The following is a 26437-nucleotide window of genomic DNA, read 5'->3' as shown; positions in this document are numbered from 1 at the left end:
TTTTAAGGGTTTTAACCTTAGCGCCATGTTAACATACATTTTGCCTATCTCTTAGCCAATGATTGGTGCACCAATACTTTGTCGTAGAATAACTATAGCATCCCGGTTCAGGATGCCATAGTTATCCAATTAGCGCTATTCTTTCGCACGTGACATGACAGGCTAAAGATTAACTGATGCGAAACGCTGACGGCCGGGATCGAACGGCGCGTTTCACGTCACAAGAATAGATGATGATATGATATAAATCAGTGTAAGAGATGAAAGGTATATGAATGAGCAGTTAGGAATCAGGAGATAAGAACGATAATCGTGACGGACTCCCAGGGTGAATGATCGGCTGATCAAACTCCCAATGACCCTTAGGTTCACTAGTCGTCTAGTCAAGAGGGGCGTCTGACGGCCCTGGTAAGTTCGGAATTTAAAGATCGAGTGACAAACCGTTTACCTCAAGAAATAGGTCCTACTCTCGTCAATAGTAGCTATTCCTATTCTGACGTCACTTGAAGAATGGCGGCAGAGGACGCGATAGCGGACGACGGCACTGGAACAGATAATAATACTGGTTAAGGATGGAGAGGAGACGAGCTGACCTGATGAGCACTTAGTCGTTGGCGTCTTCAAATTACGGCGTAGAGACGTGCTCCCGGGTGGGATATGGTCTGCCGGCGTCCGGCGATCGCTTAGTGCACGACGCAGAAAAGGGAGTCGAAGGAGACGATCCAAGGTGGCGGCCGAGAACAATGGGCCACCGGCGTCGTGGCTACGGGGATTCGCAACCCCGAGGGGGACGGAGGAGCGCAGTGCTGGGGACTTTCGCGGCGCGGTCGTGGGGCCACGGTGCGGGCGTGGCTCTGCGGCGCGGCTACGGGCATGCAGAGCTGAACGCGTCGTGACGCGATCACGGGGCTGCGGTGCGATCGAGTCCTCGCGGTGATACCGCGGTGCCACGGCGCCGCGCGTCTGGCGTGGGATCCACGGGCTAGCAGAGCCGGAGATGTCGAGCGGGATCGAAGGAGTCTGGGCGATGAGGGTTCAAGGCGATGGTCGAACGGGGGGGGGAAAGGAAAGGCGAGCAAGAAGATGAGGGTTCAAGAAGAGGCGAGCAAGAGGATGGTTGGGAGTGAGGCGTTCAAGAAGATGGGGAAGGGGGTGGAGGGGTGGAATGACGGGTTGTGGAGGTCAAGAAATGGATGTTGAACGTTCAAGAAGACGAGGGGGTGAGGGTGGGCGAGGAGGAGGGCCGAGAAATGGGGTAGAAGACGGTCGGGCGAAGGGATGAGAAAGATGATGGTGGAGGAGAGAACCAAGAACCTTGGTGGAGAGGAATCTTGGTGGGTCGCGGCGATCCTCCGTGGTGGAGGCAGGTGTCCCGATGCAGCGCAGCGCCGTCGCTGTCTCGAACCTTGAGGGCGCCCAGAGTGATCTCGATGGGAGCTCTCTCTCTCGATTCTTGATCACGACAGCTTCTTGAAAAACCTTTAACGTACCGGAGTAAGCTCGACGGCACGGTTGAGCACGTCACGCCCGGAGTGATCTCGACGGACAGGACGTGGGCTCTACTCTTCGGAGTGGTCTCGACGAAGAGATGGGGCTAGCCAAACCCCCTACACTACGACTACGATAAGGGGAAGATTCTTGAAACAATTTCAATTCAAAAACTTCCAAGTAGTCCCTTGGGCATGCCCTCCCCTTATATAGGGAGGAGGGGTGCCAAGGAGACGTAGGGAGAGGTTGAACCGTCATGAGACGTGGTTCGACCTCTCCTTACAAATTCAAAATACAATCTTAAAATAAAAGAAAAGACGAGGATGGGCCCTACGATATTGGCCCAATCCCATAATTCGAAATGAAAAGAAATACACATAAGAAAAGCGTAAATTGTTCGAACCTACCCGGAGTACTTAAACCCCGGGTTGCGGACGTCGGCACGAGCTGTCCGACGTGGCTGTTGGCGTGTCGTCGTCGGTCGTCCGGCAGGTGTCATTGTCGTCGTCAAGCTGTCTTCGGCAAGATGGTCCTCCATCATCCTCCCGGGGTGGGAGGAGCTCGACTCCGGCGAGCGAAGCTCCGCAAGGTCCTTCAGCGGCTGCAGCAGGTCCGGCCGAAGTCGTCGCAAGTCGTCCTCGGAGATCCATGTATCGTCGGAAGATGGGCGCCCCTGCCAATGGACTAGAAAAGTGCGGCCAACTCGCTCCCCCTCAGCGTTAATTACCTCCTGCAGTACCGTTTCTATCGCGTCGTGCCGTACAAGGGTTGGAAACGGGGAGGTAGCGGGTGAACTGTCACTCTGTTTGCTACTAAGGCTCGACTGGCTGTGAGGCTCGATGATGGGTGGCGAGGGTTGGTAGCGGTATAAGTCACTGACGTTAAACGTCGAACTAATCCCCCAAGTTGGCGGGTGATAAGCCGAAAAATCACGTAAAATTACGTGGTCGTTGCGCTTTTTAGACTTATGCAACAAATTTATAATTCCCTTAGTTACTAAATCAGAATATAGAGCAAGCAAGGGGTCGATCCGCAAGGAGGCAACAATTCAGAATTTTCAAACAATTTTTCTGAATCAAGTCAAGTAATTTTGAATTTTGCAATTTTTAATTCAATTAATATTAAATAATATTCTTAAAATAATCAAAATTAAGTGAAACTTAATTTTGATTTCGGTCAGATAATTCCAGATAAGAATATTATTATTATTTTAAGCTCATAAAAATATAAATTATTAATTTCCCAATTTAATAAAATTTATAATAATTTTCAGAATTAAAATTGGGAATTTAATAATCAAGAAAGTGATTTTTGAATTGGAGTTCAAAATGGATGAATTTTCGGTTCAAATTTTATTTTTGGGTTTTTTATATATTAAATTAAATTCCTAAACAATAAAAACCGAAATCGAGAGAGATAAACAAATCAAATTAACCTAGAGAGAGAAAGTGAAGAAATTGGGGAAAGCCCCAATTTCGACCCTAAATTAAAAATGTAATGAAGCAGAAATGTCCTAAAATGATTAAGAATTAATTATCAAAAGTCAGATCTCAAATCCAAATAAAAAAGAAGTGCTGATGCATTCAAAACATGAATCTAGGGCATGTACATTTCGCCCATGCCAAGGCGTTTTCGAATTGTTCTAGAAGATGATCAAATACAATTCAGAAACTTACAAATATAATAAAGAGATCCAGATCTGACGACTTCCAGAATGCCTCCTGTGTCCTTCCTGGCCAATTGCTTGGGGAGAGCCTCCAAAAGTGATTTTCGCCCTTTTCCAGACCTCCATTTAAAGATCCAACCATCTGGATTGTAGAGGGGGAAAAGACGAACCTACCCTCAAATTTTCAGACCAATCGGACATGTAGATCTCAAGATATCAAGGTTTTAGTGAGAAAAAATCTGAGCTGTTGGATTTATTTATCTCTCCTCCAATAAGCTTGGAAATGGCGCGTTTTGATTGGCTAGCATGATTATTTCTCATTTTCCGCTTTCTCGGATCACGCCCTGACACGTTGTTGTGCGCGTCGTCCGCCCGCAATCATTGGCAAGTGATTTCGTCATTTGAACGGCTAGGAATTCTCCACGTCACCCTGAAATAATAAAAACAAAAGAAAAGGACAAAAGGTCTTTTTTAAAAAAAATAGATATATTTTTTTATTCTCTTAGCCGTAATCTTTGACCATTCTTCTCTCTTTTATTTTAAATCATAACCCGCTATTCTTCTCTCTCTTCTCTCTTTAAATATTTTAAATCATAGCCACTTATGTTGACTATTCTTCTCTCTCTCTTCTCTCTTTTATATATTTTAAATCATAGCCGCTAATGTTGACTATTCTTATCTCTCTCTTCTCTCTATTTATTATATAATAATAACCACTCATTCTCTCTCTCTCTCTCTTTATTCTTATTTAAATAAATATATCCATTTATTCGCCCGGGCGAATGACGTGGATACTCCTTAGTAAATATTTAAATATATTATAAATGCCAAATAAATAATATATGTGTTATTTAAATATGTAAAAATCATTTCTTGGCTATATAATGGTCAAAAAATTATATAAAAATATGGAAAATTCCAGAAAAATCATGGAAACACTTACCAACCTTTAGCCAAGTATTTAAAACCCTGTAAAAAATATTTCTTCACTGAAATGAAGTTAAATTCCATAAAAAATGATAAAAAATCAGAATTAATAATAAAATGAAAGGTTAAATGATCTATCTTTATTTTAATATGATAACATGGAAATATAGTCATTAAAACACATAAATATAATATAAAATTCATTAATTAATCATGTTAATTTTCAAGTTATCAGCGGGATGCTCACGACATAGGCGTTGTCGTTGATCAGTTGGGCTATCGGGAAAGGCCCGGCGCTACGAGCATGGAGCTTCGTAGCGACCCCAGGAGAGTACTCGAGATCAATCTGACCAGGACCAGTTCTCCCTCGAAGAACGTCACAGACCTACGACTCTTATCTGCCTTAGACTTATACTGCTCGTTCATAGATGATATGCGTGAATGAATGTCATGATGCATGTTTCTAATATACTCGGCAAATTCTAATGCATTATCTGAAATTCTATGTTTTTCGTGCAATGGTATGAGGTCAAGGGGCCTACGCGGTAGTTGACCATAGATGATCTCGAATGGCGCCTTGCCCGTAGTGCGGTTCACCGAGTAATTGTAAGCAAATTCTGCTCGAGGCAGAACCTGATCCCATGCAACGACATGGTCGCCAACAATGGATCTCAATAAGTTACCAATGCTGCGATTCACAACCTCGGTCTGACCATCCGTCTGAGGATGATAGGCTGATGAGAATTTAAGTTGTGTGCCCATGAGAACCCACAACGTCTTCCAAAAGTAACCAGTGAATTTAACGTCTCGGTCAGAGACGATAGTCTTTGGTACGCCATGTAGCTTGACGACGTGGTGAAAGAAGAGTCGGGCGATCCTCGATGCATCGAAGGTTTTCGAGCACAGAATGAAATGAGCCATCTTCGAAAAATGATCGACCACGACCATGATGGAGTCGTGACGCCGGATTGTCTTAGGTAACCCTAAGACAAAATCTAAGCTGACATCTTCCCAAGGCTGATCGGGAACTGGAAGGGGAGTATATAACCCGGTATTCTGCTTCGTGAGTTTGGCACGAGAACACGTAAGGCACCATGATACGAATCTCCCGACATCTCGCTTGAGAGATGGCCAGTAGATCTTCTCTTCAAGGGCTTGGATGGTCTTCATGACTCCAAAGTGGCCACTTAGCCCTCCCGCGTGGACTTCATGAATCAAGAAGTCTCTGAGAGACGTGCGTGGGATGCATAGTCTCTTCCCGTTGAAGAGATAGCCGTCCTCGAGGAAGTAATCTCTCGACCGATTAGGCGAGGCATCTGTGATGGAGGAATAGAAGGATGAGAAATCGGGGCAGTTCGTGTAATCCTCCTTCATTTTTTCAAAACCTAAGACCTGGGTCGTCATGATGCTTAGTACGGTGGGTCGCCGACTAAGGGCGTCGGCGACTACGTTGTCCTTGCCCTTCTTGTGGCGGATGACGAAGGTGAAGTCTTGTAGGTAAGTGATCCACCGTGCGTGGCGATCGCTGACCTTCTTCTGGTCGTGTAAGTGACGTAGAGCTCCGTGATCCGAGAAGAGGACAAATTCCTTTGGCAGTAGGTAGTGGCGCCAGTGGCGGAGTGACTGTACTAAGGCGTAGAACTCCCGATCATAATTGTCATAACGCTTCCTCGTGTCATTCAGCTTCTCGCTGAAATACTCAATCGGGTGGCCTCGTTGACTAAGGACACCGCCAATGCCAACTCCTGACGCGTCGCAGGAGACCTCGAAGACGTCACTAAAATCTGGTAATTTCAGGACCGGGGCCTCCGTCATGAGTTTCTTCAGAAGTTCAAAAGCCTGGTCGGCCATGCCGGTCCACTCGAATTTGTCGCTCTTGAGGATGTCCGTAATGGGGACGGTGATGCCACTAAAACCTGGTATGAAACGTCGATAAAAAGTCGCCAATCCGATGAAGCTCCGTACATCGTGTATGCTCTTCAGCTTAGGCCACGCGACTATGGCCTCGACTTTGGCTGGGTCGACGGCCACTCCTTGTGCTGATAGGATAAAACCGAGGAAGGAGACCTCGGTCGTGAAGAATGAGCACTTCTTTGGGTGTGCGTATAACTTCTCATGACGTAGTGACTCGCACACGTGCCTAAGGTGCTGGGCGTGCTCCGTCCTAGTCTTACTATAGACTAGGATGTCGTCAAAATAGACGACGACAAATCGTCCGATGAATGGCCTAAGCACCTCATTCATCAATCTTTGGAAGGTGCTTGGTGCATTGGACAACCCAAAGGGCATCACGTTCCACTCAAATAGTCCGTCTTTGATCTTGAATGCCGTCTTCCACTCGTCTCCTGGTCGGATTCGGACCTGATGATAGCCACTCCGTAAGTCTATCTTGGAGAAGATAGACGCTCCGACCATCTCGTCGAATAAATCCTGTACTCGCGGGATCGGAAAACGGTACTTTACCGTGATTTTGTTGATGGCCCGTGAGTCACAACACATCCTCCAAGTGCCATCCTTCTTGGGAGCGAGCAGTGCCGGAACGACGCAAGGGCTGAGGCTCTCCCTGATCAGGCCCTTCGCTAGGAGCTCCTTCACCTGCGAATATAACTCCTCGTACTTAACCGGGTCCATCCGGTAGTGTGGCAGCTTTGGGAGGGTAGCTCCGGGAACTAAATCAATGGCATGCTGGATATGTCGGAGAGGTGGGAGCTCGCTAGGGAGCTCGGCCAGAAACACATCACCATACTCCTGAAGGAGTTGGAACACTTCCGAGGGCGGAACGTCATGATCTGGCATGGTGGGTCCGTCGGCTAAGGCGACTGCATAACAAACCGGTGGCGGGTCGTCGCCATCCTCCAGCTCCCGTCGGAAGATCAAGCCATTGGTGACAATGGCAGTAGGAGTGGGGCACGGGACCGTGGGTGCCGATCGCGTGGGCAACGACGGTATCCGCACCGAGGGATACCAAACGAGTCGGCGTCCACCGTAGATGAACGAGCAAGTGTTTGCTCGTCCGGATAGCTTCACGTCGTGGTCAAATAGCCACGGTCTGCCCAAGATGATGCTACCAATTTTCATTGGTAGGACGTCGCATAGGACCCTCTCGTCGTAAGTACTCATCTTCAACGGCACATAGCATTGCATCTTGACCGGTATAGTCGATGCGTCAATCCACGAAACCTGGTACGGCGTCGGATGAGGAATCAAGGGTAATCCTAGGCGGGTCGCCATATCCTCTGAAATCCCGTTGATGCAGCTCCCACTGTCAACCATCAGTTTGTAGGTACGTCCTCCAATCTTGACGTATGTGTGAAAGATCGATGATAACACCCTAATTTCGGTCTTTATTTCATGTTATTAGCATAATTTATGCATTTAAACGGCTTAAATTTGGGTTGTTATCATATATTTACACAAAGATAATGCTTCCAAGTAATTTCTGATTTTTCCCTAATTTTATGTTAATTATATGAATTTTTAAGGATTTATTGAAGCTCGAAATAATTTCTTTTGGATGAAAATGGCACATTAAAAAGTTTATTTTGACATTTATCAACATGGGAATTAATCAGGGAATTTTATAGAATTTTCTAGAATTTTTTACGAATTTTTAGGAATTTTCTGGGATTTATTTCAAGAAGAAATGCATTTATTCTATGAAAAAAGGGCATATTTATAAGAGAAAAAAATGTATTTATGCAATTTCTAGACTTTTCGGGGCCTTTTTGCAACGTTTCGTTGCAAAAAGACCCTGAAAACAGCTCTCGGTCGCCACGGCAGGCGTAAAGATCCTATTTAAAATTATTCAGGGTTTTATTGCAATTTTTAATATATATTTTTAATGTTTTAGGAGAAATTGGAGGAGAGAGAGTGCGCCAGGGGCATATACGCAATTACTTTTGGGCGGCGTCCAAAAGCAATTCCAGGCTTTTTAAGGACTTTTCTGCAAAAAGGAGGATTCAAAATGCGCCAGCCAATGAGAGAGCGACACGTCATTGCGTGTTTAAAAACGAAACTAATAAATAAATCAATTTTAAATCCAATGGATTAAATTGGTTTAAAATTGATTTATTAATAACTTTTGATCCTGAAGTCCGATTGAGATGATTTTTTTATGGATTTGTTCGTCTTGATCCCCTCTTTCTATCTGTACGGTTAGATCATTGAGATCTATCCTACATTGATAGATAAATATTAAGTACTAAACGGGGGTAAAATGGTGATTTTTACCCTATAACCTAAGTATAAAAGCTGAATTTCGAGAGGGGGAGCTCATTCTTGATGGTGCTCTATCACAGCTGCAAGACAGGGAGGAGCTCTAGCTTGGATCAACCTATCTGGTACCATTTTGCTTGTTGTATTTGAACTTTTAGTGTATTTGGATGTTGTTTTAGTGACATTTCTTCTTCATTTTTCTTGATCTTGGTATGAACTTCTAAACCGCTAGGCTTGAGCGAAACATACAAGCCCTTACTGAGATTGAGAGGAGAGATTGAGAGATTCACCTAGCTATTCTGAGTGCACATTAATAAAAAACTCTAAAAAAATTAGTTTTAATTCTTAGGAGATTAAAGTTTCCCCATTTCATTTCTGAATCAGCAAACTAAAAAACCAACCAATCTGACATCAAAACCCTCTTTCAACCTCTCTAAATGACTTCTTGGATCCTTTAATTAGGATCAAAGAAGGAAATTTAGAGCCCTTAATTCTTCTAGTCTTCTCATCTCTTCTATCCCCCTCTCTAAATTCTCACCTAATTAGGGTGACTTGATCCTCATTGAAGATCAAATTCACTCTAATTAGGATCTAAAACACCAAAAATTAAATCAAATTGAAATTCCTACTTGGCTCCCTTGGATGACACTCATACTTATCACTATACATATTAAGTAGAGTTTTATAAATTTTATTGCATAAGCCAAAAATTCACAACGACAAGGGCTAAAAAATTTGCGTAATTTTCACCCCTATTTTCGGCTTATCAATTGACGTTCGCTGCGCAACGTCGACTGGTCGAGTAGCCACAGTGGTAGCGGAGGAAGTGGAACCCACTTGCGGTCTGCTACTGGATCCCCCAATCTCTCGAGTGTCCACGGTGGCGACGGGGTAGGTAGCGGTAGGAGCGATCGGCGTGATCTGGATGTACCCTAGGGGATCATCCAGCTCATCACCATCGGGGTCCTCGCCCGGATACTCGTCGACCTCAAGGTCGTCGTCCTGTTGGTCTTCGGCGGGTTGCCCGTGAATGTCCATGATCATAAGTGACGGGCAATCACTACGTTGGTGTCCGAACCCCTTGCACTTAAAGCACTGCATGGGCTCTCTGGGGGCGTTCGGAGCTCGAGCCGTAGATAGGGCCGACGAGGTGGCTGGTGTCGGTACTGGGGCGGTGGTTGGCGCGGCCGGTGCGGTTGGGGTCGGGGTGGTACTGGTCGTCCTGGGCGCAGATCCCGAGTTCCGAGTCCAAGTGGTGCGTGACGGGGCTGCTGAGATCGCTGATGATGCTGGTCGAGGAGTAGGTAGCGCGGCGGCGGCGATACTCTCGGTGCTAAACTCGTTGCTTTCAACGAGACTGTACGCTAAGTCGACCGTAGCCGGGTTCTGTTCCAAGACTCGGGTGCCCAAGTCCTGCCGTAACCCGTGAATAAAGAAGGCGATCTGGATTTGTGGGCTGTCCACAAATTTGCATCGCATTCTGTACTCCTCGAACTCTACGATGTCTTCGGAGACCTTGCGTTTTCCTTGACGCAAGTTCATCCAGCACAGCATCAGGTGCGTCATGTACAGCTTAGGGACGTATTTGTCCGTAAGCTTACGTGACATCTCAGCCCAAGTGAAGGGCGGATCTCGGGGCTGTCGTGCGGCTTCCTTCTCGTTCTTCCAAAAGATTTTGGCCTGCCCTCCAAGCCGTGCTTCGGCGTACTCAACACATAGATCGTCGTCCATCTTGTACCACTGGAAGTAACTCTCCAAGTCCGACTCCCAATCAGTGTAATCTTTCGGGTTTCGGGACCCGTCAAAAATGGGGACTTCCAAGCGGACGCTCTTCTGTATCATCGCTCGGTGTGCCTCACGTCGTCGTTCATGCTCATCGTCGTGACGGCGCGCAGGAAGGTGGCGGGGAGCACCTCGGGGATGATCATAGTCATGTTGATCCTCATAACGGTAGTCGTCTCGTCGAGGCGGGGCAGGTTGGTGTCGTCTCTCATCGTGGTACTCATCACGATGGTGGTGTCTCGGGGGAGATGCATATCATGGTGGGTATCCATCATCCCGATGATGTGGATGATCAGGATATCGAGGATATCGATGATCATCATCCGGGTATGGGTCTCGTCGAGGTAGTGGGTCATACTCGGGGCCGTGCCTCGATGGAGCTCGGGGAGGATCTGGGGCATCCCGGTAACGATCCGGCACGTGGACGGGTGCGGCACTATGGTGCGGTGGATAGGCGGAGCTACCACCGTAAGCGACGGCGTCCGGATGTCGGACGGGTGGTGGGTCCTGCGGACTCCCCGGGCGGGATGAGTAATGAGGTGCATTGCGCACCGGGATGCGGTTGGGGTTGTGGGCCCCAACAACACGAGGGTCGCGCTGCAGTCTGCCATGGCCTCCTACGGGATAAGCGCGCCTATCCTGAGGATAGGGATAATCATCATGATGTCTGGGGTCTCGCCTCTCATTCGGTAGTGGGGAGCGGCGTCGGTCACTGCGGTGATCATCATAACCCCGGACTGGGCTTCTCCAGCGGTCTCCACGGTAGTGATCCCTAGGTGGGGATCGTCGGCGGTCCACTCGTTCCTCCGGGTAGGCGTAGGCAGTCGGTGGTGCCTCGGGATAACGCGGCGGCTGCTCCTGGACGGGAGGGTCCCTCATGGGAGCCTTACCCAGTTGTTGGTTCACCTCACGAGCCATGGGCTCGTCATAATGCTCAATCGCCGTGACCCTACGGATAGGGACAGCAACGGAGGAATGCCGGTCTTCGGAAGATCGGTGCGCCGCGGGTGCCGGTTCAGCTCCGTCGTTCGAGTTCCGAGGGGCGGGACCTCGAGATAGGGGAGGAGGAACATATGCCTCCTCCGGATCCAGGGGTTCATCCGGTGACTGTTCGCTAAAGGGATTCTCGAGGCAAGGATCCCCCATGGCGGGATCGTATTCACGATCCTCGTCTCTATCAAGGTATTCGGTGTCCCGACATTGGGCTCGCGTGCGAACCATTCTATGATCAACCATTCACGTCCTAAAAATGTTCTAGGGGTGTGCACGTGATGGATGTGATGCTATGACGTGTAATATGCGAATGGATTTTCAAAGTATGATGTGCGCAATATATCAAAGCGTAAAAAATATCCAACCGACCGTGTTAAGCAAGAGCTAACATGACCGGCTCTGATACCAATATGATGCGAAACGCTGACGGCCGGGATCGAACGGCGCGTTTCACGTCACAAGAATAGATGATGATATGATATAAATCAGTGTAAGAGATGAAAGGTATATGAATGAGCAGTTAGGAATCAGGAGATAAGAACGATAATCGTGACGGACTCCCAGGGTGAATGATCGGCTGATCAAACTCCCAATGACCCTTAGGTTCACTAGTCGTCTAGTCAAGAGGGGCGTCTGACGGCCCTGGTAAGTTCGGAATTTAAAGATCGAGTGACAAACCGTTTACCTCAAGAAATAGGTCCTACTCTCGTCAATAGTAGCTATTCCTATTCTGACGTCACTTGAAGAATGGCGGCAGAGGACGCGATAGCGGACGACGGCACTGGAACAGGTAATAATACTGGTTAAGGATGGAGAGGAGACGAGCTGACCTGATGAGCACTTAGTCGTTGGCATCTTCAAATTACGGCGTAGAGACGTGCTCCCGGGTGGGATATGGTCTGTCGGCATCCGGCGATCGCTTAGTGCACGACGCAGAAAAGGTGATGGCGAGGACGCCAATGCATCAGCCTGGGACACGTCACCGCAGGCAGTCGGGGTCAACACAGATGTTACGGATCCAAAGATGAAGTCAACAGAAGTCAACCCACCTCGGTCAATAGGAGTCAACGAAGAAGTCAACACGCCACAACCGTCGTCCGCCACGTCACCACCCGCGCACGTCTCCACGCGCGTCATGACACGACGCCAAAGGCAGATCCACAACTGCCCTTTAGCGTGACGTGATGCACGTTTTCCCTTGCGTGTCTTATTTTCTAGTTATTTTCTCTTTCCTCCAAGGCCTATATAAGGTCATTTGTTTCAAGAACTCATTAGGCAATCATAATTCAAGAATTGAGTTTTCTTTCTTACTCTTCTTGGAGGATTGCCCTACCCTTTATCTTGCCCTAACCTTCCCGCTGCCGCTGCCGTCATCGCTATCACCGCTGCCGCCGCCGCCACCGCCACCGCTGCCGCCGCCGTCGTCATCACCGCCGCAGCCGCTGGGCGTCACACGCCGCGACCGCACGCCACCGCGTGCCATCCCCGCGCCGCCGCACGCCGCGACGCGCGCTGCGCGCGCGCGCTGCCGTCGGCGGCGCCTCAGCGCGCTCGCAAGGCTCAGGTGCGCTCGCCGCACTCCGCGCGCTGCGCGGCGCAGCGCGCGAGCACTCGCGCTGCGCGCCTCCCGCTCCGCGCTCTGCGCCGCGCTGCTCCGCCCGTGCGCTCAGCGCGCGCCGCGCAGCGCTGGAGTTCGCCGCGCCCGACCCGCGCCGCTTCATAACGTCAACCAGGGCCGGACAACGCCCGGAGTGCTCGTTCCAGTATCACGCCGCCTTTGTCGCCACGAGCAGAATTACCTGCAGCCTCTTCACGCACTACGGTGCTGAGGTATACCTGAACCCTGTGGTGTCGACGTGTTCTCCGCTCAGTATTTTCTCGGGAAGTTTCCACCGCCGTCAGAATTAGACCTGGATTTCCTCTTCTTCTCTCCTTTTCTCGAGTGTTTCTTCGCGACGTGAATTCGAGGTATTGATTTCGGTGCTTAGGCATCGTCGCGGTGGGGGAAGACAGTACTCCCGCCCTCGATAAGGGTCGGAGCTGCACCACCAGATTTCATCGGTTTTAAGTCCGAGAATCGACCGTGATTTCTGTGGATTGTTTTATCCCTTACCCATTCCTACCCATAGTCTCGTCATCCGCCCTAAATCGTCCATCCCATAGTCATCCTACGTCAAAAGGGAGTTGAAGGAGACGATCCAAGGTGGCGGCCGAGAACAATGGGCCCCCGGCGTCGTGGCTACGGGGATTCGCAACCCCGAGGGGGACGGAGGAGCGCAGTGCTGGGGACTTTCGCGGCGCGGTCGTGGGGCCACGGCGCGGGCGTGGCTCTAAGGCGCGGCTTCGGGCATGCGGAGCTGAACGCGTTGCGACGCGATCACGGAACTGCGATGCGATCGAGTCCTCGCGGTGATACCGCGGTGCCACGGCGCGGCGCGTCTGGCGTGGGATCCACGGGTTGGCAGAGCCGGAGATGTCGAGCGGGATCGAAGGAGGCTGGGCGATGAGGGTTCAAGGCGATGGTCGGACGGGGAAAGGAAAGGCGAGCAAGAAGATGAGGGTTCAAGATGAGGCGAGCAAGAAGATGGTTGGGAGGGAGGCGTTCAAGAAGATGGGGAAGGGGGGGGAGGGGGGGAATGACGGGTTGTGGAGGTCAAGAAATGGATGTTGAACGTTCAAGAAGACGAGGGGGTGAGGGTGGGCGAGGAGGAGGGCCGAGAAACGGGGTAGAAGACGGTCGGGCGAAGGGATGAGAAAGATGATGGTGGAGGAGAGAACCAAGAACCTTGGTGGAGAGGAATCTTGGTGGGTCGCGGCGATCCTCCGTGGTGGAGGCAGGTGTCCCGATGCAGTGCAGCGCCGTCGCCGTCTCGAACCTTGAGGGCGCCCAGAGTGATCTCGATGGGAGCTCTCTCTCTCGATTCTTGATCACGACAGCTTCTTGAAAAACCTTTAACGTACCGGAGTAAGCTCGACGGCACGGTTGAGCACGTCACGCCCGGAGTGATCTCGACGGACAGGACGTGGGCTCTACTCTTCGGAGTGGTCTCGACGAAGAGATGGGGCTAGCCAAACCCCCTACACTACGACTACGATAAGGAAGATTCTTGAAACAATTTCAATTCAAAACTTCCAAGTAGTCCCTTTGGGCATGCCCTCCTTATATAGGGAGGAGGGTGCCAAGGAGAGGGAGAGGTTGAACCGTCATGAGACGTGATTCGACCTCTCCTTACAAATTCAAAATACAATCTTAAAATAAAAGAAAAGACGAGGATGGGCCCTACGATATTGGCCCAATCCCATAATTCGAAATGAAAAGAAATACACATAAGAAAAGCGTAAATTGTTCGAACCTACCCGGAGTACTTAAACCCCGGGTTGCGGACGTCGGCACGAGCTGTCCGACGTGGCTGTTGGCGTGTCGTCGTCAGTCGTCCGGCAGGTGTCATTGTCGTCGTCAGGCTGTCGTCGGCAAGATGGTCCTCCATCATTAGCCTTTATTCTTTCATATAACTCTATGCAATGATGATGAACGTAGCCTAATAAAAATTGTTTCTTTTCATAGAATAAATGCACATGACACATCAATCTTTGGGTAAAAATATAAAGAAGTCAAATGTACCTTACTGGATTAGTTACACTACAGTGCCAACGCGGATCAGAATCTATTGCACGATCAAAGCCGACTAATAGGTATATTTTCTTTATCATTTAACAGTTCATGATTACTTTGCCTTTAGCACGCAGGCCAGGTGGCGACACTATATCTGATGGCAGAGAGAACAAGAAAACTCACTGGCAAATCAGAAAGTGTATTTTTATTTGAGTGGCGGCCGCATGGAGGGGAAAGAAAATGAATCCAACAATTGAGATGAAACAAAAATAAAATTGCCCTATCATGATATATAACCTTCAGATTAGTGCTTAATTTAGATAATTTTTTTGTCTTTTCACCCTCTACGATGCATACGGTTGGATCATAAAACAGAGATTGGGATGAAGGAAAAAAGCACCGTGGAAGCTCTTTCTTAACTTGTTTGGCTTTGAAGCACACGTGTTGCTTATGAACTAAAGTCTTTTTGATTCCTGAGTCTTTTGTAAGTATCTTCTTCACCTTGAAATACTTTCTTAAATGTTTTTAGAAAACTCAAAGCCGTGGGGAAGATATGCATGTCCTTAGAGATTTTTTGAGTGGTGAAGAGCATTTGATATGGATTCTTGTTCAAGACTTTACTGCAAAATTATGTTCCTACTCTGTTTCTCAACTCATCTGCTATCTTGGAACTGTAGATCTCATTCAAATTTAATCTAAAATTCATTTTCCCTATTTTTTAATTTATCTGTTTATGTATTTCTTATGTTTTCTCTTTCTAGGCTTTGAAATTAATTGTTGAACAGTTCATTTCTGTTTGATTGAACCCTAAAGTTTGCCCATGAAGATTAATACATATTTAAGTACAATTTTATATTGAAGTTTTTTACTTATGAGTGCTCAATTGAATACCATTAAAATTTTATCATATACTTGTTTTGCTGCATCATGTTGATCTTTGTTTTACTAAAACTATAGGTTATTAATTTCATATATGAACCTCTTTGATAGTAAAATTAACTTCCGGTAACAAATATCTATATATATATATATATACACTATAGTTACAACAGAACAAGATAAATCACAAAGAGGAAGCTCACGAAGACATATTTGTTTACTCAAACAAGATAATTTATTGAAAACTTACCTCCCTGTAGATTGACCCCTTTCTCATCCTATTCTTATAATATTTTGATGAAGGGTAACATTGAAACATTTATTTCATAAATCTAACTCTAATGACACAATTAATTAAATTTGAGTAACCACTATTTAGGCTTATCAGAACCATCATGTGCCAGGCTTTTGCAATTGTCCTTGCCACAACCAATACTTAAAGACGTAATTTTATATTCTTTCATCATTTAAAATATTCAAAAGGAAACGATCCCAGAAAAAAGTATAATATTTTAAATTCAAAAACATTACATGGAATATATTGCAACTTTAAGATTAAAAATTATTTATTGCAACTTTAAGATTAAAAATTGTCTGAAATGATAAATATTATATCCCTGTTTACTGAATTTTTATTACTTAGAAGTATTTTAAAATATTTAATTTCAAAACTTTAAGAGAAAAGTGGGACAATTTTAAATAATGGTTATTCATTAACCCTTTTCTCTTCCCTAGGCCATAATAAAGATTTTATATACCAAATTTCCTATGATTGCCCTTTATTTTCTTACCCTATACTTGGAAACTAAAATTTTATGTTCGACAGTAATGATTTGGCACATCAGAGGGGCCACAATGTTGTATTTTTATTTTAAAATTTTATAATTCTTAAATGTTTTATGATAGATCTGACATTATTTTGGTCTAATTATTACATACTACAAAATTAACTCACTTTTAGATTTCAAAACATCGTGTCTATTTATCAAGGGATTAAAATACAATCATGAGAACCTTTCACTTGGCATGAATTTATGAATTTGAGTACGATAGAAGTAACTTTTTTTGTAAGAGTCACCGTTCTTTCACCGATATGGATAATGTTTCACTTGTAAGAGTCACTTGGCATGAATTTGAGTACGATAATATTTCATTTGATCTACTAAATTCCCTAATACAGTGTAATTTTTTCATAATTTATAGACCTATTAATTATTAGTGAAAATATGCTGAAATATTATAAATTTAATTAGATTAATTTTTCTCTCGTGTATGCCAGTCGATTTTTGTAGCTGGGAACTCAAAATTGATGAAATAAACTAAAACAAGGTGAGGGGAAAAAATGGTGTATGAAGTGCCAAGTATATGAGCCGGCCATTATCCATTAGATCTTATGATGGAGAACCATCAGGAAGAACAAGCCCAACCCGTCAGCCACCGCGTCGTGGAGCCCGAGCCGACACGAAGAAACCAAACTTCTGATATCAGGTTTGACGACAACATCATAGTACTGTTTAGATCCCACACCTGTCATTTCCTTGGAATTTATGGACCCCCCTCCCATGTAAAGGCCCCCCATGTCAGTTAGTTTTCATTAATTTTTTTGTATTGTTTAGTTCTTAGTTGAGAATCCGTTTTTGGATATTTTATCTAAGGTGGCCCATCAGGGCAACCACACCCCTACCACCTTAAAATAAACGGTGCAAAGGATGAACGTATGAATTTAGAGATTGTTTAATAAAAATAACATAGTGTTGCACTAGCAGGGTCTCCATTTTCTCCTCCTCCCCCCCCCCCTCCCCAAAGGACAGGAAATGTTTGAATTTGTAGGTTAAATGTGCAAGGGGGTTAGTTTATCGACTATTGCTGCCTCAACCCGTTACTAGCGTCATCGTTACACTATAGAGCTACTATTGCATCCCCCTCCCCTGCCCGCACCTTTGGCACCATCAGCGGTGCAAGCCTGCATAGCTCGTATCATTCTCGTGCCACCCACGGTTTTCTCCGCATAGATAGCATTCTCAACATCTTGGCCATGATTGTCTGACATGGGGGGCCTTCTCAACATCTTGGCCGTAGTCTCAGGCCCAGAACTATGGGCTGGGTCCTGGCCTCGGCAATGATACTTTGTGGTCTCTCCACACTGTCAGCATCCCTAAGCCATAACTACCGTTGGCTCCTATCCCATTGCCCCTAGTTCACACTGCCTAAACGCTATTTAAGCATTGCCCTGTCGGAGTGTTGATCATGTCACCCGCGGCTTTGACTGTACCAGTCATCTCATATGTGGTTGCACCACCGTCTGCACTGATCGACTGGGCAGTCGTGTATGGTCCTCTCCCTCGGTCAACTGGATTTTGTCCCATAGACTTCCCTCTTCCACACTCGGCTATAGCCCATCGTTGATTGGGTGTGAACGCTGCCCCATGTATGTGGGTTGTTAAGGTGTCCGGCCCCCTAACATGAATCTGGATGATCCAGAGTAATACCTCCGCCCCCGCACGAGACCCACCTCACTCCGAAACCCACTCATCATGCTACGACGATTAGGAACCACCACGAACATCTCGGCTCAAGCCTGAAGGTCACCTCCTCTTCTTTCTCTTTAGAGTATCATTACCTTCATTAATGATGGCTTTGTCAGCTCCTCTGCCAAGAGCTATCAAATCGTAGGAGTACTATCAAGTGTTACGTATTCTTATTGTCAGAGTCGGACCCACTTCGTTCTCGGCGGTGGTGATGGACGCTCATGGCCAGTGATTCACCCCCTTCATGTCGGCCTGTTGTACCGATCATCTCGGTCATTGTGAACTTGACCGTTCCTAGGACCACTTGTGTCAACTATCTAGACTCCTGTCCCGGGTAAGTTGGTTGTCTACCATACTTCTCATTATTCACTTTTGCATCACACATCGTCAATTTACTCAAGTGTGGTAACAAGATCTGCTTCATCCCAACAAGTTGTGTTTGATGGAGCACGCCAGCTCGCCCCCAGTCAGATGACTTCAGCACCGGCATCCTTATCATCGACGGCCCGCCAGTTAGCATTCCGCCTGACGGGCACGCGAAGGCGAGAGGAAGAGATCCGAATTCGAATATTTGGGGTGAAATATCGCTTGTGTCTTTATTGCATTTGATTTCTTTAGTCTCTTTGTTTAGTTGCGTTTTTGTTTTTGGTCTCGTCTAGTTGTTTTGTCGAGTCATGAAGTGTTCATACCCCACGTCTTCTATGTCCCCTTTTTTGTTTTATTTAGTTGTAATTGGGCCTCATTATATAATGGCCCCCTTAGTGGACCATATCCCCTCCCCCCGCCCCCTCCCCCGTTACGGATCTCTCTAGGGCCCATTCATTTCCCCCTTGGTAAGGAAAGAGTGACGCCATACGAGAGGTTAGACCAGGTATTGTTGTTTTGGGAATTTCACGTTGCTTGGTCTCACCCTAAGAGAAACAAAATAACGAAGAGGAAAGCATCGGCGAAGGTGGAGAAAAGGAAGTGGATTCACCAGGCAATCGGAGGGAGCCGCCGTCCCTCCAATCTTCCGCTATTGGCCTGTCCCGTTGCTGAAGTTCCACGCAGTGCTGACATATCGGCTGCTACGACATGCCGCTAACTGTCCTCCCCACGAGTGCGGTCGTGAAGATATCCCGCGGCGCGCGAGATCGAGGGGGCCCAACACCTACTAATGCAAATCCGTTGATCGCCGCGTGGTCCCTTCAGCGACACCTGCGACTGAAAAAAATCAACCATCGCGGGTGTCCAACCTCTCTAGCGGGTGTGCTCGGTCCTCCCGGCGGCCGTTAATGGTGATGCCGAGCAGTGACTACCTACACCGTCCGTGGTGACGCGATCATTGCCTCCCGGAATCCAGGTACCACTCTGCGCTCCCAACGGGGGAACATCACCCCTTTTCCCCCTGCGGGAGTTACCTACACAATTGAGGGTGGGATTGACCCACCATTAGTGGCGATTGCACCTTGTTCGCCTATCTACTCATCTGGCCGTCGGTCTTGCTGCTCTATAACGCTCCTAGAGGCACGCTACCGACAACCTAGTCTTGGCCTACAGGACCCGTCTCGGTGCATGACACCTGTTTGACGATCTCTCCAACTCCCTTGTTAGCAACTGACGTCCTGCGCACCACTTCTCGGGCCCCCAGCTCCCTCGCCTTTGGAGATAGATAGGGTCCTACAATTATTTTTGCCGAGCCCTGTCGTTGCCGTTGCGGTCTCCCACCGTTGGTATGCTTTGTGGTGGACAAACTTGAAGTGTCGCTCAAAGAAAATTGTAGTATTATCTAATGCTATTTCACTTGGATACTCTTTCCTGTGTTCTTATGCATGACAAATTTTTAATTCGTATATGTAAATTTCAGACAAGTGTAAACAGTTTAACTCTTGAGGGAATTTTCTTACGTTTATGAAAATTCCAAATTTCTGGTCTCATGTAACTTCCTCCCCTCCAGACTCCTCCATGGTATGGAGTCAGGGAATAATAATGGATTTTTAGAGACTCAACTTAGCCGCCAACATGACTTGATTCATGAATTTATAAAGTAACAATGTTCTCACCCCCAACTAAAATCTGCATTGTCCCTAATGCAATAAATAAAATTGTAGGAGAATGGATTGTCAAATGGTGATCCTTGTGGCACTTGTGTTATTGTGTTGCCGTGGATCCTTATGTTCAATACATTTGTCTCTACATAATTTCCTATCCTTAAACCGAAATTATCTAGAAAGAGAGTTAATGAGATTAAATGTCTAATTTTAATAGCCAAATAATAAAAGAACAGTTAGGTGGTAAACGAAGTGAATCTGCATATTAGGCAAACTATACTAATACAAGACCAAACCCTTGGGTCATCATAAAGATCTATTGTCCCTTCTGGGGGTTGAGGTTATAGATCGAGGTATGACTTCAACCTTTGTCCATTTACTTTAAACTGTCGACCTGTCTTTGCATTTGGAATCAAAACTGCTCCATAATCAAACAGTTTAATGATAATAAATGGTCCGTCCCATCTGCTCCTAAGCTTTTCTGTAAAAAATTAAAATTAAAATTGTAAAGTCATACTCTTTTATTCTCGAGGAAATTTCTTCTATTGAGTTGGTATCATGAAAGGCCTTCATTTGGGCTCTGTAAATTACCTAAGTTTTGTATGCTTTATTTCTAAACTATTGCAAATCTCGGGGTTGTAACATAAAATATTTCTCTCCATCTTCCATTGCGAATTCAATTTCTGAATGGGCAATAAGCTCGACGTTGAATCTCAACAGGAAGATAACACGCTTTTCCAAATGAGTCTACAAGGGGACACCCCTGTTGGTCTCTTATACGCTACTCTATATGCCCACAGATCATCGCATAGTCTCTCGCTCTAATCTTTACAGTCAGGACATATTATCTTGATGGCGCAGCCCTAGCAGCAGCTCCAGGAACGTCTTTGGAGACGTCACCGTTGTCCCCAACGGCACCAGCCCCAGCCCCGGATATGTCTTCGGAGACGTCCCCGTCGCCCTCGACAGCACCGGCCGTTCGCGTTCAGCCCGCTCGGCAAGCCAAGGCGACGGTACGCATGCCTGGATTCAAGTATTCCGGGTAATGGACACCGTATCACCATCTTTACTTCTTTTGTTTACTCATCGTTTTGCTTCCGTCTTCATCATTCGTCGTTTTAAACTCGTCACACTCACGTGTAAGGCGAGAGGATAATCCTGTCTGGATCCCCTCTCCCTTCTCCCTCGTTCATTCCCTTCTTCCTTGTTGTTCCGTCCCCGTGGTCCTAAGTCATAGAATTTCCCATCATGTGTCCATAGGTTTTCTTTTCTCTTCTTCTTTTGGTGTAAGCAGGTCACCCCACTTCTCCCCTATATAAGGGAAGAGGGTTGCCGTAAACCAGGGACGATGTTTTTTTTTTATGATAGAAAGTTTCCCCTCGTTGGGTTTTGAAAAGCTGTAAGCTCGTTCGTGGAGATGTTACGACCTGCTGAAGAAGAAGAAGAAGAGGAAGCAAAGGAAGTGATGGAGGACCATCCAGCAGATGGCGGCTCAGCGACGACGACGCCACCCGAGAATGCCACGATGACGCGCCACCAGCTACGCCGAGGCGCTCGAGTCGACGTCCGTCATCCGGGGTTTAAGTACTCCGGGTAAGCAAGGCTTTACCATTTTATTATTTTCATCATCATGTTGTATTTCTTTCCGAATTATGGATTGGGCCATTATCGTAGGGCCCGTCCTCGTCTTTGATTTTATATTTTAGAATTGTATTTGAATTTGTAAGGAGAGACCAAACCACGTTTCACGACGGTTCGATCTCTCCCCACGTTCTCTTGGCACCCCTCCTCCCTATATAAGGGGAGGGCATGCCCAAGGAACATTTGGAAGTTTTTGAATTGAAATTGTTTCAAGAATCTTCCCCCTATCGTAGTCGTAGCGTAGGGGGTTTGGCTAGCCCCACCTCTTCGTCGAGACCACTCAGAGGAGTAGAGCCCACGTCCTGTCCGTCGAGATCACTCCGGGCGTGACGTGTTCAATCGTACCGTCGAGATCACTCCGGTACGTTAAAGATTTTCAAGAAGCTGTTGAAATCAAGAATCGAGAGAGCATCCATCGAGATCACTCTGGGCGCCCTCAAAGGTTCGCGACGACTACGGCGCCGCGCTGCATTCGGGAAATCATCTCCAACGAGGAGAACCACCCGCGACCCACCAAGAACTCACCACGTCAGGTTCTTGGCTCTACCCGTCCATCTCCCCATCCTTCATCCCTCCATCGTTTCTTGAATCTTCCTCTTCACCCTCATCGTTCTTGACCATCCTCCACCACTTTCCATCGTTTCTTGAATCTTCCTCTTCACCCTCATCGTTCTTGACCATTCCCCACCATCTTCCATCGTTCTTGACCATAACCACCCCATTCTTGCATCACCCTTTGGCTTTCCCCCCCCCCCTTCTTGATTCGACCGCCACTTCTCCCATTGCCGCCCCGCCCCGAACCCCGATTCCCGACCACCCCGCATCACCGCCCGCGTCGGGGACCCGCTCCGTGCCGCGACCCCATGCCGCACCGTGGACCCATTCCGCGCCACGACTCTCGCGCCGCGCCGCGGCTCCGCCAGCGCCGCGGACTCGCGCCCAACCGTGATCCGACCGCGCGCCGCGCGTTCGCGCCCCGCCACGGTTCCGCCAATCGCCTCGGTTCTGTCGCACGCTGTGGCTCCAAGCCGCGCCGAGGCTTCGCCCCGTGTCATCAACCCGCCCTGCGCCGCCGTTCTGCCCTGTACCGTGGCTCTGCGCCACCGCCACTGCCAGTCGCGACCGGTGCTGCCCCGTCACTTGCGCCAAGCCACGTTGATCCCTCCCGGCATTCCGGCCTACGACAAGACGAATCCGTCCCCGGAACGCTGTCTCTACGCCCATCTTCGATACGCCGTGGACTACATATTTTAAGGTCAGCTCGTCTCCTCTCCATCCTTAACCAGTATTATTACCTGTTCCAGTGCCGTCCTCCGCTATCGCGTCCGCTGCCGCAACTCATCACTCGACGACGGATTAGGAACAACCACTGTTGTGAGAGCAGGACTTTCTTGAAGTAGACGGTCTGTCACTTGATCTTTAAATTCCGAACTTATCAGGGCCATTAGACGCCCCTCTCGTCTAGACGTCTAGTGGTCTTGAGGGTCATTGGGAGTCTGACTTTCGGATCAATCTATTTGGTGATCGTCACCGTCCATCGCGTTATCTCCTTGTGTCTTAACTGCTCGATCATAAAATCTCATTGTGTTTGCATCATATCATCATTATTCCTGTGACGTGAAACGTGCCGCTCGATCCCGGCCGTCGGCGTTTCGCATCATATTGGTATTAGAGCCAGGTTGTGTTAGCTCTTGCTTAACACGGTCAGTCGGATATACTTTAAATTGATATTGCGCACGTCATACTTTGAAAATCCATTCATATATTACACGTCATAACATCTCCTCCATCACGTGCATACCCCTAGATCATTTTTAGGACGTGAATGGTTGACCATAGAATGGTTCGCACGCGAGCCCAGTGTCGGGACACCGACTACATTGATAGAGACGAGGATCGTGAATACGATACCGTCATAGGGGATCCTCGCCTCGAGAATCCTTTTAGCGAACGGCCACCGGACGAGCCATTGGATCCGGAGGAGGCATTTGTTCCTCCTCCCCTATCTCGAGGTCCTGTTCCTCGGGACCCGATCGACGGAGCAGAACCGGCACCCGCGGCGAACCGACCTTCCAAAGACCGGCATTCCTCCGCCGCTGTCCCTACCCGTAGGGTCACGGCGACTGATCATTATGACGAGCCAATGGCCCGTGAGGTGACCCAACGACCGGGCAAGGCCCCCATGAGGGACCCTCTTGTCCAGGAGCAGCCGCCACGTTATCCCGATGCGCCACCGACTGCCTACGCCTACCCGGAGGAACGAAGGGACCGCCGACGATCCCCACCTAGGGATCACCACCGTGAAGACCGTCGGAGAAGCCCAAACCGGGAGTATGATGATCACCGCAGCGACCGACGCCACTCCCCGCCACGAGATGAGAGACGGGATACCCGACACTTGGATGAACGCTTCTATCCCCAGGATAGGCGCGATTACCCCGTAGATGAGTACGATAGGCAGCATTACCACCACCGAGTCGTTGGGGCCTCCAACCCCAACCGCATCCCAGTGCATAATGCACCACATTACTCGTCCCGTCCGGGTAGCCCGCAGGATCCCCCCCCTGTCCGACGCCCAGACGCCGTCACTTATGGTGGCAGCTCCGCCTACCCACCACACCATAGTGCCGCGCCCGTCCACATGCCAGATCGTTACAGGGATGCCCCAGCTCCTCCACGAGCCCCATCGAGGCACGCTCCCGAGTACGACCCACCACCCCGACGAGACCCGTATCCGGATGATGATCACCGACATCCCCGGTATCCTGATCACCCGCATTGTCAGGATGAGGGATACCATCCACGATATGCGTCTCCTCCGAGACACCACCACCGTGACGAGTACCCCGATGGGAGGCAGCACCGACAGGTCCCACCCCGACGTGACGACTACCGTTATGAGGAGCACCATGACTATGATCATCCCCGAGGCGCACCACGCCACCCTCCTGCCCGTCGTTACGACGATGAACACGAACGACAACGTGAGGCGCACAGGGCGATGATACAGAAGAACGTTCGCTTGGAAGTCCCTATTTTCGACGGTTCCCGGAACCCGAAGGATTACACTGATTGGAAATCCGACATGGAGAGCTATTTCCAGTGGTACAAGATGGACGACGATCTTTGCGTTGAGTACGCCGAGGCACAGCTTGGAGGGCAAGCCAAGATATTCTGGAAAAATGAGAAGGAAGCCGCACGTCAGCGACATGATGCATCTTTCACGTGGGCCGAGATGTCACGTAAGCTTACGGACAAGTACGTCCCTAAGCTGTACATGACGCATCGGATGCTATGCTGGATGAACTTGCGTCAAGGAAAATGCAAGGTCTCCGAATACATCGTAGAGTTCGAGGAGTACAGAATGCGATGCAAATTTGTGGATAGTCCACAAATCCAGATCGCCTTCTTTATTCATGGGTTACGACAGGACTTAGGCACCCGAGTCTTGGAGCAAAACCCGGGTACGGTCGACTTAGCGTATAGCCTCGTTGAAAGCAACGAGTTCAGTACGGAGAGCCTCGCCGCCACCGCCCTACCTGCTCCTCGACCGGCATCATCCACGATCTCAGCAGCCCCGTCACGCACTACTTGGACCCGGAGCTCGGGATCTGCGCCCAGGACGACCAGTACCACCCCGACTCCGACCGCACCGGCCGCGCCAACTACCGCCCCAGTACCGACACCGGCTACCTCGTCGGCCCTATCTACGGCTCGAGCTCCGAACGCCCCCAGAGAACCCATGCAATGCTTTAAGTGCAAGGGGTTCGGACACCGACGCAGTGACTGCCCGTCACTTATGATTATGGACATCCACGGGCAACCCACCGAGGACCAACAGGACGATGACCTTGAGGTCGATGAGTACCCTGGCGAGGACCCCGATGGTGATGAACTGGATGATCCCCTAGGATACATCCAGATCACGCCAATCGCTCCTACCGCTACATACCCCGTCGCCACCGTGGACACTCGAGAGATTGGAGGATCCACTAGCACGCCGCGAGTGGGTTCCACTTCCTCCGCTACCACTGTGGCTATTCGACCAGTCGACGTTGCGCAGCGAACGTCGATCTTTCACACATACGTCAAGGTTGGAGGGCGTACCTACAAGCTGATGGTCGATAGTGGCAGCAGCATCAACGGGATCTCAGAGGATACGGCAACCCGCCTAGGGTTACCCTTGATTCCTTATCCGACGCCGTACCAGGTTTCATGGATTGATGCATCGACCATACCGGTCAAGATGCAGTGCTATGTACCGCTGAAGATGAGTACCTACGACGAAAGGGTCTTATGCGACGTCCTGCCAATTAAGATTGGTAGCATCATCTTGGGCAGACCGTGGCTATTTGACCACGACGTGCAGCTGTCCGGACGAGCGAACACTTGTTCGTTTATATACGGTGGACGCCGACTTGTTTGGTATCCCTCGGTGCGGATACCCTCGTTGCCCACGCGCTCGGCACCCGCACCCACGCGCCCCACTCCTACCGCCATTGTCACCAATGGGCTCATCTTTCGACGAGAGCTGGAGGACGGAGACGACCCACCACGGATTTCTTATGCGGTCACACTGGCTGACGGACACACCGTGCCGACGCTAGACATTACACCACCGGATGTCGCACGACTCCTTGATGAGTACGGCGACGTTTTTCCCGCCGAGCTACCT

The 26437-nt window shown here is 48.5% G+C and overlaps 1 protein-coding gene across 1 annotated transcript; it reads right to left on the bottom strand.

Moving 5' to 3' along the window:
• Positions 1–5076: 5076 nt before the first annotated feature.
• LOC144706013 (uncharacterized) lies at positions 5077–10138 on the bottom strand. The gene is made up of 4 exons (XM_078578890.1): positions 9134–10138; positions 6823–7378; positions 5183–5997; positions 5077–5109 (listed from the first exon to the last, which is right to left on the bottom strand). Exons 1-4 carry the CDS (start codon positions 10136–10138, stop codon positions 5077–5079), a joined length of 2409 nt encoding a protein of 802 aa, XP_078435016.1.
• Positions 10139–26437: the final 16299 nt, after the last annotated feature.

Source organism: Wolffia australiana, chromosome 7 (genome assembly GCF_029677425.1).
Source record: "Wolffia australiana isolate 7733 chromosome 7, ASM2967742v1".
Lineage (NCBI taxonomy): Eukaryota > Viridiplantae > Streptophyta > Magnoliopsida > Alismatales > Araceae > Wolffia > Wolffia australiana.
The sequence above is the reverse complement of the archived record's forward strand: the minus strand, read 5'-3'. Positions and strand labels throughout refer to the sequence as shown.

What these genes read in the sequence shown, in the direction of transcription:
- LOC144706013 (XM_078578890.1), bottom strand. Translation starts at nt 10,138, where the DNA reads ATGATACAGAAGAGCGTCCGCTTGGAAGTCCCCATTTTTGACGGGTCC. An exon ending in GATCCAGTAGCAGACCGCAA is followed by an intron (nt 7,379 to 9,133) that starts GTGGGTTCCACT and finishes ACATACGTCAAG; the next exon opens with ATTGGAGGACGTACCTACAA. An exon ending in CCAACTCCTTCAGGAGTATG is followed by an intron (nt 5,998 to 6,822) that starts GTGATGTGTTTC and finishes GTTTCATACCAG; the next exon opens with GTTTTAGTGGCATCACCGTC.